Source organism: Budorcas taxicolor, chromosome 13 (genome assembly GCF_023091745.1).
Source record: "Budorcas taxicolor isolate Tak-1 chromosome 13, Takin1.1, whole genome shotgun sequence".
In the NCBI taxonomy this organism is placed as follows: domain Eukaryota; kingdom Metazoa; phylum Chordata; class Mammalia; order Artiodactyla; family Bovidae; genus Budorcas; species Budorcas taxicolor.
The window spans coordinates 70,781,636-70,796,862 of NC_068922.1; the positions used below are offsets into that span (position 1 = coordinate 70,781,636).

Genomic DNA, 15,227 nt, shown 5'->3' on the forward strand with positions numbered 1-15,227 from the left:
AAACTTGGTTGTGCTACTTGGGTAATCAAGTGCTCCTGGCATCTAATGAGTAGAGGCCAGGGATTTGCTAAACATCGTACAATGCAGAGAACAGCCCCCCACAACTAAGAACTACCTTTCCCCAATGTCACTAGCGCCGAGGTTGAGAAGCCCTACCCTAGAGCATGAATCCGTTAAAGCAAAGACCAGTAAGTCAGACCTGAAGAGCGAGTGGAAGCCATCACACATAGTTCTCACCATGAACTCTGGCCAGGGATGTCAGTATCCCTGCTCCGCCCCATGAAGGGAATGGAGCCCAGAGAAGAACAATGCCCAGATCCCTGGGGCAGAAAGTGGCCGAGCTGAGACCTGCACTCACTCTGAAGGCCAGCCTGTCTCCCACTCCACAAACAGGTGCCACAGACCTCTGAGCTGGTGCTGATGCGAAGAGGCTGCTTTTGTTTACAGTTGAACATCCCCATCACTCAGACCTGGTCGGTTATTATTCATATCAGCCGTTATTGCTACCAGGGGATGAGCATCAACAAAAACGCCCTTTGAAAGGGACAGCCTGCTTGAAGAGAAACACTCTTGGACACCTCACCCATCACATGAAACCAAGAAAGGCATGGAAATAAATGGAACGCAATGAAATAAACCTGTCAGAGAGGGAGCATTCAGATGTCTCAGGAGGCAAGAGGTAAAACAAATGTGCCTGATATGGGGTTGGCTCTGTTTAAAGAAAACATTACGGGACTGCTGACTTGAAAAGGGCCCGGAGAACAGTGGCCCGGCAGAAAGGGAGCTGCCTGCATGCCCGGGAGGAGCGCTGTTTCTTGGTAAATGGGTGTGGGCACGCGGCAGGAGCCACTCTCCTTCGGCTATCACCAGGCATCCGCCCGCAACCGCCACCTCCCTCGGGGCAAGAGTGAGACTTGCCAACAACAGGACGGGAGAGCGGACTGACATCTGATGAAGGCCGAGAGAGCAGGGCACTCTGGACAGTCACCGAACGTAATCTTGTATATGACTCTGCAGGAGGTGTGACCATCGGTCTTGCAAGTTAAACAAGGCTGTGCAACTTGCTTAAGGTCCCATAACTAGGGAGTGGCTGAGATGACATTCTGGGGGTGTTAATGGTGACACACTGGGCTATGGGTTGATGGTAGACACAGAGGTGGGGATGGAACTTGGCTGTCATGAGGGCGGTGGAGGCTCTGCCTAGATCTCTTTTCCTGGGCTGGTGCACTAATCTCCAGCTGCTTAAGATGGACGTGCTGACTGCTAAGGTACCCCCTTCCCTGCAGACCGCCATCAGGCCAAGGGAAGTCGCCCCCCAACCCCCACCAGGACATGGACAGTGGCTGACTGACACAGCAGCACAGATGCTGGCCCCCTGCCACGGAGTAGGGGCTCCCCTGTGATACAGTCCACACTCCAGAGCCCCTGTGGGCTCAGCTGACACAGCGTCCACATGCTCCTTTGGCTTCTTGCCCTTCCCTCACCTTCTTTCTTCTGAGAATACTCATCAATGACTAATTTGCACAAGAATCCCCCATCTCAGGCTCTGTCCGGGGAAACTCAGCCTAAGACAATCGCAAACAGCAGAATTTCGGAGCTTGGGAAGCGGGTAAACAGAAGTGGACCATGAGCTCCTGGACGGCTGGATTCTTGTCATCTCTGCCTCATATATTCCCCTTCCCACCATGACAAACTGACCAGCCAGGGGCTAGTAGAGAGGAAGCTGCTATCTGGGCAACAACTTGGAGAGAGGTGCCAGGTAAAAGATTTGAAATCTCCAAAGAAACCTGGGTCGATGGAAAGGGCCCCCGCAGTAGAGATCTCTCTGTTGGGAGGGTCTCGTCTGTCTCTGGGGCCCCAGGATGGGCATCAGCCTCTGATGGGCTCTGCACTATGATCTCCGAAGAGTTTATATGAAATGAGAGCGAACTACCATGAGTTAGAGCGAAAGGGCTGGTATTCACTTCAAACAAACATCCACTCTAGACTGGGGCGTTCCCATAGCGGCCTTTTTCACGTTTACTATCTTATTTCTTCTCGGGATACAGTTCCAGAAGACTGTGCCTGCAAGGTCTCTAAGAAAATGGTGCTCCTCAAAATGGAAGCATTATTATTCTAACTTAACAAATAGGAGGGGTGGGACTCATCATTCTCAAGTGACTTGTCCAAGACAAATGGCAGATAGGGAGTCATAGCCAGATCTATCCATTTCCTAAGCACAGACATGTTAAACCAATTCTCCCCCAACCTCAGACCACAGCTCGGTTCTCTCTTCCCCTGGGAATCATCCCCTGAACTTTAGGTACACTTGTTGGTTTATTTTGAATACCACAATGCTCTTCTTTGTAGCAAGACTCACACTTGCCACTACGCATTTGTGTAGTTTTGTGTGTGTGTGTGTGTGGGTGGGGGGATTAATGGTTCTTTCCCCTCCCACAAAGGCACAGGAATATGCTTTCTTTTGTTCACCACTGAATACCTCAGTGCCTAGAACAGTGCCTGGCACACAGTAGGGACTTTGTAAGCATTAGTAGAACGGGTGAATGGATGAGTTAGATAGATGGATGGACGGATGGATGGAGGTAGGAATGGAAGGATGGGGAGGGGGCAGGGGGATGGCTGGGTGGGTGGATGCATGGGTGGGGTGGACAGGCTGCCAGCTCCTCTCTGGTGCACCTAGCTTGCAGGGACCACTGAGCACGGGCTGCCCTTCACGCCCGTCCCCCCTCCCCAGCCCAGGGCTCTGGTGATCACCTGTGGTGAGGAGGCAGAGTGGAGTCCCCGGGGTCACCTGGGCGCTGCCCATTGGTGCTGACCACAAGAAAGCCAGTCCCCAGGCAGCATGCAGAAGAGAAGGAGAGAAAGAAACACACATGAACACGTGCGGCACAGTGAGCAAAACTGCAATTCTCGTGGCTCTGAAGAGCTCACACTAAACAGCAAAAGAACATCATGATCTAACAAAACAGGGCCTGAAATAGATCTTTAGAAATGAAACAAGGATACGAGTCACCATTTATCAAGCACCCACAACATGCCAGGGACTCTGCCAGGTACCTCACATACAATGTTTCTAAGACTTAGAACAACCCAGAAAGGTCAGCATTATTATAAATGAGCCATTACCTTTCCACCCAGACATCTTCTCCCCCCCTTCTTAGTAAATGGTGCCACTACCCATGTGGCTATGCCGTCTACAAACCTGGGGTCATCCTTTATATCTCCTTTTTATTGACCTTCAACTTCTGATCACTTGGCATGCCTTATTAACTCTACTCTAAAAAGGTTTTGAAGTTTTCCCCTTTCCTCCAATTTAAGCCATCCTCCTGCTTTACTTGGGTTACTGAAGCAGACCCCTGCTGGACTTCCTGCCTCCAGTCCTATTTCCTTTCAGACTATTCTCCGTCCTTCAGTTGAAATGCACCAGTGACCCTGTTGTGCTCCAGGTAAACCTCAAATCCCTTAACCCAGTTCCTGCCCCTCCAGGCTCTCCCCACTCCCACTCAAACACACTAAACTCTGTCTCAAACACAGTAAACTCCTTTCATCATCAACCGTGCCCCCTGCCCCACCTTCTTGTCAGGAGGCCTTACCTAGGAGGCTCACTTGGTGTGGAAATACCCACTTCCTGCCTCTTCACCTAGATGAAGACTGTTCATCCTCCAAGTGTCAGCTCAGAACTCCTCCTCTCTGAGAGTCTCACTGTACAAGGGTCAGAAGCCCCTACTCTGTCTTCCCTAACCCCCTGGCTGTCCCTTCTCAAAGCAACAGCTTCGCTGTACTTTAAGTGGCTGCCTCCCCTGCAATTCTGAGTCCCCTGCAATTCTGAAGGCAGTCACTGTCTCATATCTAGTCCTGGTGTGACCCTGCCCGAGAGCTGGTACATAGGAGGCACTCAGTGGCTATGTCGAATAAATGAAAGGAGGAAGGAAGGATGAATCAGACAGTTGATATAACCTGCTGAAGGTCACAGGACTCCGAACTGGCAGAGGCAGTACTCTGGTTTGTATGACTTTATTGTTTTGTCATTTCAAATTCACTACTTGCTTCTTTAAAGAAAACGGAAGCACTACTTGCTTCTTTAAAGAAAACGGAAGCACTACTTGCTTCTTAAAGAAAAGAAAGCAGGTGTCCTAGGCTTGGTCAAAGGCTGCACATGTTTCTCTAGTGACTCATCAACAAGACTGTATAACGTTCTTATGCAAACTGGAGAGAGGGGCAGGACATCCCAGACCAACTGATAAACAGGAAATATATAACTTCAAAAACTGGCACAAATGGCAACCTTCACCAACAACTGTGAAATACTACAAAATATAACCACCAGTCAACAGAAATCATGATGTTTGTATACCTGTAACTGATTCACTTTGCTGTACAGTAGAAACTAATCCCACACAGCAGAGCAACTATATTCCAATAAAAATTAAAACAAAATAAAATAGTACTCAGAATAGCCCTCCCTCAAAGGTTTGGGAAACTTCACCATTCTCAAACCATATTCTAAGTCCAAATTCAGAAAACTAACGCTGGTAGGTCAAATCTGGCCACCCACTGTTTCCTGTGTGTCCACTGGCTAACTGTAGTTTTTAGATGTTTTTTTAATGGCCGGGGAAAAAAAAAGAGGAGTAATATATTATGACACATGAAAGTTACACAGAATTGAAATTTCAGTGTCTATAAATAAAGTTTTATTGGAACACGGCCATGCTCATTTTACATGTATTATCTATGGCTGCTTTTGTGCTACCATGATAAAGATGAGTAGTTGTGACAGGGACCATAGGGCCTGAAAAGCTGCAAGTAATTATCCGGCCTTCTACAAAAAAGTTTGCCAACTCCGGTTTTAAGTGGATATTTTTATTACATTTCCCCCCACAACCTTCGGAGGTGGGTAAGACAAAGACTGTTGGCCTGATGTCAGAAAAAGAAACAGAAGGCTGAGAGAAAAGGTGATTCACACGCTCCTATCTGGCCTCTCTGAGCAGCCTCCTACCTGTTCTTCCCTGTATCTATTGTTGTCTTTGCCTCAGTCTCCCTTTTCTGACTCATTTTCTAAGCCATCATAGGGTGGCCTTTGTGACAAAGGCAGCCCTCTAAGCTCCACCCAGAGCTCCCACTATCTCGAGACACTCACAGTTCCGCGATATGCCACGGGGCTGACGCAGAGTCCTTGATGTCCTGGCCGTGCTCAGCCCTCCAGCCTCCACTCTCACTGCTCCCAGCCTCCTCTGGTCACACCGGCATTCTAGCCATGGTTCCTTTGCCTCGTCCCATTCAAGTTCAACGGCTACCTCTCTCACCATCAGTCATCTGCATGTACCACTTGCTCAGCTCAGAAGGCTTCCATGTCTTACTTCTAGCCTTGTTCCATACGATAACTGCTACTCCTATTTCAAAGCTTCGTCTCGGTGACTACATACCTGGGAACCCACACCCTACACTGACTTCTGTTTCTCTTATGTTTCTTCTTCTCTTACGTGCTTCCACCATGTCCTGATTTTACCTTCACCATAGCCCTTATCTTGGTAGACTGATACAATTACTACTGGTTGGCTCTCCCACTAGTTACTGCTTGTTGAGTGCTTAGCCAGGCGTGGCACTAATACACTAAGTCCATTAGCTCATTAAATTCATAATTAGACCCATGAAGTTAGTGCTGTTACTTTGATTGTTTCATAGATGGGGAAACCGAGACACACAGCAGTGAAGTATCTTTTCTAGTCTAGAGTCAAAGACTGTTCAAATCTAAAGTTCTTAACCTCTGTGGGATGAGGGACCACATACCAATATTAAGTGGCACTCAAAACTAAATGGATAAATGATATTCTAGCTTCAGTTCAGTTCAGTTGCTCAGTTATGTCCGACTCTCTGCCACCCCATGAACTGTAGCATGCCAGGCCTCCCTGTCCATCACCAACTCTTGGAGTCCAGCCAAACCCATGACCATCGAGTTGGTGATGTCATCCTACAATCTCATCCTCTGTCATCCCCTTCTCCTCCTGCCCTCAATCTTTCCCAGCATCAGGGTCTTTTCCAATGAGTCAGCTCTTTGCATCAGGTGGCCAAAGTATTGGAGTTTCAGCTTCACCATCAGTCCTTCCAAAGAACACCCACGACTGATATCCTTTAGAATGGACTGGTTGGATTTCCTTGCAGTCCAAGAGACTCTCAAGAGTCTTCTCCAGCACCACAGTTCAAAAGCATCAACTCTATGCTCAGCTTTCTTCACAGTCCAACTCTCACATCCATACGTGACCACTGGAAAAACCATAGCCTTGACTAGACGGACCTTTGTTGGCAAAGTAATGCCTCTGCTTTTCAATATGTTGTCTAGGTTGGTCATAACTTTCCGTCCAAGGAGTAAGTGTCTTTTAATTTCATGGCTGCAGTCACCATCTGTAGTGATTTTAGAGCTCAGAAAAATAAAGTCAGCCACTGTTTCCACTGTTTCCCCGTCTATTTCCCATGAAGCAATGGGACTGAATGCCATGATCTTCGTTTTCTGAATGTTGAGCTTTAAGCCAACTTTTTCATTCTCCTCTTTCACTTTCATCAAGAGGCTTTTTAGTTTCTCTTCACTTTCTGCCATAAGGGTGGTGTCATCTGCATATCTGAGGTTGTTATTTCTCAGGGCAATCTTGATTCCTACCTGTGCTTCCTCCAGCCCAGCGTTTCTCATGATGTACTCTGCATATAAGTTAAATCAGCAGGGTGACAATATACAGCCATGACACACTCTTTTCCCGAATTGCAATCAGTCAGTTGTTCCACGTCCAGTTCTAACTGTTGCTTCCTGACCGGCATACAGATTTCTTAGGAGGCAGGTCAGGTGTTCTAGTATTCCCATCTCTTTCAGAATTTTCCATAGTTCATTGTGATCCACACAAAGGCTTTGGCATAGTCCATAAAGCAGAAATAGATGTTTTTCTGAACTCTCTTGCTTTTTCCATGATACAGCGAATGTTGGCAATTTAATCTCTGGTTCCTCCGCCTTTTCTAAAACCAGCTTGAACATCAGGAAGTTCATGGTTCACGTATTGCTGAAGCCTGGTTTAGAGAATTTTAAGCATTACTTTACTAGCGTGAGATGAGTGCAATTGTGCGGTAGTTTGAGCATTCTTTGGCATTGCCTTTCTTTGGGATTGGAATGAAAACTGACCTTTTCCAGTCCTGTGGCCATTGCTGAGTTTTCTAAATTTGCTGGCATATTGAGTGCAGCACTTTCACAGCATCATCTTTCAGGATTTGAAATAGCTCAATTGGAATTCCATCACCTCCACTAGCTTTGTTCGTAGTGATGCTTTCTAAGGCCCACTTGACTTCATATTCCAGGATGTCTGGCTCTAGGTGAGTGCATTTTTCATTTACTAGCTGTGTCAGTTGGAAAATTACACACATTTCTGAGTTTCAGTATCTCTACCTATAAAATGGGGGGTGATAAAAAAAATATTGTATTTGGTCAAGAAGTTTGTTCAGGTTTTTCTGTACGATGTCATGGAAAAACCTGAACAAACTTTTTAGCTAATCCAAGATGGTTCAGATGGTAAAGCGTCTGTCTATAATGTGGGAGACCCAGGTTTGAGCCTTGGGTTGGGAAGATCCCCTGGAGAAAGAAATGGCAATCCACTCCAGTACGATTGCCTGGAAAATCCCATGGACAGAGGAGCCTAGTAGGCTACAGGGGTTGCAAAGAGTTGGACAGGGCTTAGTGACTTCACTTTCACTTTCTTTCACTTTAAGATCTCATGAAGTTCTTTCAAGGATTAAGTGAAAAACAGTTAAAGCCTTAGTTTGGTTGGCACACCCAGAGGAACCTCCCTACCCTATCATCCAAGGCTATAATTCTGCCTAGTGGGAATGCTTGGGCTTCCCTGATGGCTCAGAGGGTAAAGCATCTGCCTGCAATGCAGGAGACCTGGGTTCGATCCCTGGGGCCGGGAAGATCCCCTGGAGAAGGAAATGGCAACCCACTCCAGTATCCTTGCCTGGAGAATCCCATGGACGGAGAAGCCTGGTGGGCTAGAGTCCACAGAGTCACAAAGAGTTAGATACAACTGAGCAACTTCACTTTCACTTTCACTTTTTAGTGGAAATGCTCAGGTACAAGGGGTAGGAACAGAAGTATATCTGGATACTGGGATGGGACAAGGTTTTCCCAGTGAGTGGAGTAGCAGAGGTCTTGGCAGGACACAAAAGGAAGAACAATAGGAAAAGGAGTCATGTATTTAGCGCAAGAGATAACTGGTATTTACTGGCGCCTGGCCCATTTACCTTTAGGCATATGAAAGAATCTCAGTCACCATGAAAGTCCAAGAGACATGAGTCATTTCCAAGAGAGGTATTTAAGATCCAGGTTACCATCTCCATATTTATTTTTCCCCCTCTGAGGCCTGTGAGGTCCCCTTTGGGGCCACTAATATTCTAGATGACATGACAACAAAGAAACCTTTGTGGCATTAAGCTACTGAGATTAAGGTATTCAGTTGTTGTTGCAGCAAAGCCTAGCCTATCCTGACTAATCCAGCAGAACAAAAGATGGAAGTCCCTTGCTTTCTCCTCCATCATCTGGTCCCCCTATGGTATGGCATTTTTGCTGGAAGATTCACAAACCTTCTATCTTTACAGTTTCCAGGGCTTGCTCATATGTATACTTGCCAGCCATTAACAAAAACACTGAGACCATGTAAAGAAGAAGGAGGTCTGAATCCTGAGTGCTCAGACTTCCTTTCTGATTATTTTGTCTTCTAAAGCAATGGATGTTCAGTGGAAAGAGATGCTGATGGGATAAAGATGGCACTGGAACAGCTAAACTTGAAAATAAATTAATTTTTTGATTTATTAGCTTCAGTACACTGTGGAACTAAATAAAGTAGAGGGCTCCTTGAGGCACCTCACCTTCTGCTCCAGATCCCAGGACTTAGCTTGGATACCACTGAAGACAGGCTAAAGATCCGCCATACCCTAAAGGTTCTACCATCAGCTATTACTGGAAAAGAGGCATGGGAAGTAGTTAACAAATAGGAGACAGAAGACCCGAACAGTGGCGAGTAGAACCTCACCCAGTCTGTATTATGGACAGGATTCAAAATGGTGCCACAGAAATACCATGAGCTTTGGCATTACATGTGAGTGGCAATTCTGAGGGACCTTAAGTTCCTCATTTAACCCATTTGAGCTTACACAGCTTCATTCCTTAAGTCAGGGTAATAATGATGACCACTATTAATTTAGCATGTACTACATGACAGGATTTACTTCTATCATTGCACTGCAGACTCAGGTGAACACACAGCCCTCTGACATGCATATTAATAGGTGGTTAATTTTTGCTAACACCCCCAACAATCCATTGAAGAACCATCAGAGAAAGCTCTAATGGAACTTAATTCTTTTTTAATTTCTAGTCCTCATCTCTAGCCTAGCCACATTTTCCCCCTTTCCTTGACCTCTCATTTTAAAAGGCCCACAATTTCTTTTGTAAGATGCAGTGATGGTGGAAAGTCAGATCTGAGCTAAAATCAACTTGGGTGTCTCAAGGCTTAAGTAGATCATTCTCACTTCAGGTTTAGAGGGATGAACTAAGACTACTGAGGGACATGCTTGAAGGACAAGCACTAGTCTTGGCTTTTGTTCTCTGGACTCCATGTAACAGCTTTGCTTTCCTGAGTGGGGCATGGAATGCATTTGTGTGCTGGGGAGAAGGGAGGTGTTCTGAGCAAATGCAGAGAGTGAAAGGTAGGGCAAGGACAGAGAGCACTAGAGAGATGTACCAGTTGCTGTAGCAAGAAAAATGTTGAAGAGTTGGGATATTTAAAGGTCCTCTTCAGGTTCTTCTACAGTATACACATGATATAATCCTCTTATTTCATCTTGTCACATAACCTTTAAGAAAATCCACATCATTTCATTGGCATTGTAGGGTCTGGAAGATGCTGGGGGAAAGCAAAGAAACCTGAGGGATAAAGAGACCTTGTTACACTCCAGTAATTCTGAGAAGTCCAGGCATGGGAAATTCATCTCTTGTCTCTGCCCTGACCCCCAAACACACATGTGGGCTTTCTGCTCTGGAAGGTCTGGCAGGATTTCTAAGGACTGAACAATAACCAAGAGCTTTCCAACAGATGCGCTCACTATTTTCTGGCCTCTTACAAGTGATCCGTCATTACAGTCCCTACTTCCAGCGGCCACAGCTAAATTGGAGCACCCTGTGATTCTGAGCTCCCCCTGAAATTGCTGGGCCAATGACAAGAGGAGGAAAAGTGCCAGAGTCAAAGGTCAGCAAGTACACGAGCGAAATCTTACACTCAGTCAATGCAAGAATATTATTGCTATGCAGGATCTCACCCAAACACAACGGCCTGTAGATGAAGAGCTTAAGTGCTCAGAGCCAAGGCCGGCATCATTCCTGTCTCCCCTCAGTTTCTGCATTTTGAATACAGCCTGAGTCTGTTTGATTTGTATGAGAAGCGACTATGGGTCAGGTTTTGGCTTTCCTTCTTGGGGAAGAGCAGAAAAAGGACATATACTTAGTAGCTGGGTCTCCAGGTCTCAAAGAAGACCCAGAAGAAGGAAGAAAGGAAGCTCAAACTGGATCATCTATGATGTTCTTGACCTTTTATGCGCATATCCCAAATAATCAGGGGAAAGAACTAATGATCTTAGGCCTAAAAGTGACTCCTGGAGTCTGTGACTTGTCCAAGGTCAAATAGGTAAATTTTGGAGTGGGATTTGAATCCAGGTGTCTCTGATTAGGCATTATTTCAAGCAAGTTCTTGAGGAAGCTTTATATAAAATAGAACCTTCCATACAGAACCGGATCAACAGGGGTGGGAAGGGCAGATAATGGGTATTTCCTAGCTGACAGTAGACAATGCCTACATCTTGTTTGGCTTCTCACGTCACCTGTGGCAGGTTATTCTTGTAGCTAAAAAAGCCACGGACATATCACTCCTCTCGTGGGTCCTAGTCTTAGCATCTGTGAAATGAGGACATCTCACTGGAGAATGGCTATTTACTGTCCCTGCAGGGGCAAGAATCCATTAGGAAGACAGGGGAGAAAAGGCTGGATGAAATGTTCTACCTCAGGCTCAGACATTATAAAAAGAAGCCACGTTTACAAAAGACTATCGCCCCCGCCTCCTGTTGCCCTGGGACAATGGTTTTAGTCCATCATCATCACCCCCACGAGGCAGAAAGGGACTATGACACTGGCCCCTTATCTCATGCTTCATTATCCTGGAGTTCGGCTTTCAGCACCTACTCTGAGGGGGTTGTTTTAATGGGATCGTTAGAGAGTGTTTACCAGATTAAAACTGTGACTTTCTTCTGCAAAAGCAACTCTGCAAATGGCTTTATGGGTTTCCGGATTTATTTTGTCTCAATGACTCGGCTCAGTTTGCAAATCAAATCAAAGCTGATTTTTCTAACTGCCACTTGGGCGCACCCAGCGGGAGTCTGCGGAGCCAGCTGCGCTGCCTTGAAGGCTGGCGCCTGAGCGGGGAGAGAGGTTGCCTGCTGGCAGCCACAGAGGTTCCCATGGGAAGACAGTGGACAAGCAAGGACTTGATGGAACCCAATCGGGGCAGGGGGAACAAGTCTGAGGAGGCCAAGTTTATTTTCTGGAAGGAGAAAAGGCAGATTCATGTGGCCCCCAAAGACTGAATGGAAGAAATAAGAGGGAGTCAGTTTGAACCCCCGATATTGAGGCTCCCTGCAACTGAAATGCCCGATGGTAGGAAATACTCCCTGAGGGAGTAGTGAGGTCTCTGTCATGACAGGTATCCAAGCAGAGCCTGCTTGGTCTTTCCATTAGTGGGGGTTGGAGGTCATGCACCTGATCTCTACCTCCACCGCTGTTACTCCTATCTCCAGAGACTTGTGCAAGGGGTACCACTTCCTCTGGAGCTACCTAAGAGTCTTCCTGAGGGGAAGGCGAGGGTAAAGGAAGGATATGCCAAGGACTGATTGTGATGGGGGAGGAGGCAGAAATTCTTGCCTCAAAGCAGAAAAACTTGGGGGAAATTTACACTTCACCGAGGATCTAGCCTAGACTCAACTGTGTCTGACAATAGACTCTCACTGAGCCTTCTCCATCTTGCTTTTACACATTTCCTCCAAGAGCCGTCCCTCAATACATCCCAGGCACCCAAAACCCTGCCTCAGGCTCTGCTTCTAGGGAATCTGCCTTAAGATGCTCCCATTCTTCATCTGCTCACTGAAAAATTCCTCTTCCCCACTATGGGCTGAACTCCTGCTCTGATTCCACTCAATCTGCAGTCAAAGTTAGTAACAACCAATGTTGGCGGCCAAGATGAGCTACCTCACGCACGAAGTCAGGGACCACGGCCAAAAGGAGCAACCCCATGTCCAAGGAGTGGTGGCTGCGTGGGCGCAGGAGGGCCGAGAGGAGCTACCCCACATTCAAGGTCAGGAGGGGTGGCCGTGAGGAGATATCCCTCGTTCAAGGTAAGGAGCAGTGGCTGTGCTTTGCTGGAGCAGCCGTAAAGAGATACCCCACGTCCAAGGTAAGAGAAACCCAAGTAAGACGGTAGGTGCTGTGAGAGGGGATCAGAGGACAGACACACTGAAACCATACTCACAGAAAACTAGTCAATCTAATCACACTGGGACCAAAGCCTTGTCTAACTCAGCCTTGTCTAAGCCATGCCTGTGGGGCCACCCAAGACGGGCGGGTCATGATGGAGAGGTCTGATAGAATGTGGTCCACTGGAGAAGGGAATGGCAAACCACTTCAGTATTCTTGCCTTGAGAACCCCATGAACAGTATGAAAAGGCAAAATGATAGGATACTGAAAGAGGAACTCCCCAGGTTGGTAAGTGCCCAACATGCTACTGGAGATGAGTGGAGAAATAACTCCAGAAAGAATGAAGGGATGGAGCCAAAGCAAAACCAATACCCAGTTGTGGATGTGACTGGTGATAGAAGCAAGATCCGAAGCTGTAAAGAGCAATATTGCATAGGAACCTGGAATGTCAGGTCCATGAATCAAGGCAAACTGGAAATGGTCAAACAGGAGATGACAAGAGTGACCATCAATTCTAGGAATCAGTGAACTAAAATGGACTGGAATGGGTGAGTTTAACTCAGATGACCATTATATCTACTACTGCGGGCAGAATCCCTTAAAAGAAACGTAGAAGCCATCATGGCCAACAAGAGAGTCCAAAATGCAGTACTTGGATGCAGTCTCCAAAACGACAGAATGATCTCTATTCATTTCCAAAGCAAACCATTCAATATCATGGTAATCCAAGCCTATGCCCCAACCAGTAACATTGAAGAAGCTGAAGTTGAATGGTTCTATGAAGACCTACAAGACCTTTTAGAACTAACACCCCAAAAAGATGTCCTTTTCATTCTAGGGGACTGGAATGCAAAAGTAGGAAGTCAAGAAACACCTGGAGTAACAGGCAAATTTGGCCTTGGAATGCGGAATGAAGCAGGGCAAAGGCTAATAGAGTTTTGCCAAGAGAATGCACGGGTCATAGCAAACACCCTCTTCCAACAACACAAGAGAAGACGCTACACATGGACATCACCAGATGGTCAACACCAAAATCAGACTGATTATATTCTTTGCAGCCAAAGATGGAGAAGCTCTATATAGTCAGCAAAAACAAGACCAGGAGCTGACTGTGGCTCAGATCATGAACTCCTTATTGCCAAATTCAGACTTAAATTGAAGAAAGTAGGGAAAACCACTAGACCATTCAGGTATGACTTAAATCAAATCCCTTATGATTATACAGTGGAAGTGAGAAATAGATTTAAGGGGCTAGATCTGATAGATAGAGTGCCTGATGAACTATGGAATGAGGTTTGTGATATTGTATAGGAGACAGGGGTCAAGACCATCCCCGTAGAAAAGAAATGCAAAAAAGCAAAATGGCTGTCTGAGGAGGCCTTACAAATAGCTGTGAGAAGAAGAGAAGTGAAAAGCAAAGGAGAAAAGGAAAGATATAAGCATCTGAATGCAGAGTTAGCAAAGAATAGCAAGGAGCGATAAGAAAGCCTTCCTCAGCGATCAGTGCAAAGAAATAGACGAAAACAACAGAATGGGAAAGACTAGAGATCTCTTCAAGAAAATCAGAGATACCAAGGGAACATTTCATGCAAAGATGGACTCAATAAAGGACAGAAATGGTATGGACCTAACAGAAGCAGAAGATATTAAGAAGAGGTGGTGAGAATACACAGAAGAACTGTACCAAAAATATCTTCATGACCCAGATAATCATGATGGTGTGATCACTCACCTAGAGCCAGACATCCTGGAATGTGAAGTCAAGTGGGCCTTAGAAAGCATCACTACAAACAAAGCTAGTGGAGGTGATAGAATCCCAGTTGAGCTATTTCAAATCCTGAAAGATGATGCTGTGAAAGTGCTGCACTCAGTAGGCCAGCAAATTTGGAAAACTCAGCAATGGCCACAGGACTGGAAAAGGTCAGTTTTCATTCCAATCCCAAAGAAAGGCAATGCCAAAGAATGCTCAAACTACCGCACAATTGCACTCATCTCACACACTAGTAAAGTAATGCTCAAAATTCTCCAAGCCAAGTTTCAGCAATACGTGAACCGTGAACTTCCAGACGTTCAAGCTGGTTTTAGAAAAGGCAGAGGAACCAGAGGTCGAATTGCCAACATCTGCTGGATCATGGAAAAAGCAAGAGAGTTTCAGAAAAACATCTATTTCTGCTTTATTGACTATGCCAAAGCCTTTGACTGTGTGGATCACAATAAACTGTGGAAAATTCTGAAAGAGATGGGAATACCAGACCACCTGACCTGCCTCTTGAGAAACCTATATGCAGGTCAGGAAGCAACAGTTAGAACTGGACATGGAACAACAGACTGGTTCCAAATAGGAAAAGTAGTACATCAAGGCTGTATACTGTCACCCTGCTTATTTAACTTATATGCAGAGTACATCATGAGAACCACTGGGCTGGAAGAAGCACAAGCTGGAATCAAGATTGCTGGGAGAAATATCAATCACCTCAGATATGCAGATGACACCACCCTTATGGCAGAAAGTGAAGAGGAAGTAAAAGGCCTCTTGATGAAAGTTAAAGAGGAGAGTGAAAAAGTTGGCTTAAAATTCAACATTCAGAAAACAAAGATCATGATATCCGGTCCCATCACTTCATGGGAAATAGATGGGGAAACAGTGGCTGACTTTATTTTTTAGGGCTCAAAAGTCAC

The 15,227-nt window shown here is 46.0% G+C and overlaps 1 protein-coding gene across 1 annotated transcript in view; it reads right to left on the reverse strand.

Moving 5' to 3' along the window:
* PTPRT (protein tyrosine phosphatase receptor type T) overlaps nt 1-15,227 on the reverse strand; it is an 816,693-nt gene that overhangs the window by 188,517 nt on the left and 612,949 nt on the right. Inside the window, exon 13 of the mRNA XM_052650453.1 lies at nt 2,755-2,811. Within this exon, the coding sequence (XP_052506413.1) occupies nt 2,755-2,811 (57 nt within the window). The remainder of the gene's footprint in view (nt 1-2,754; nt 2,812-15,227) is intronic.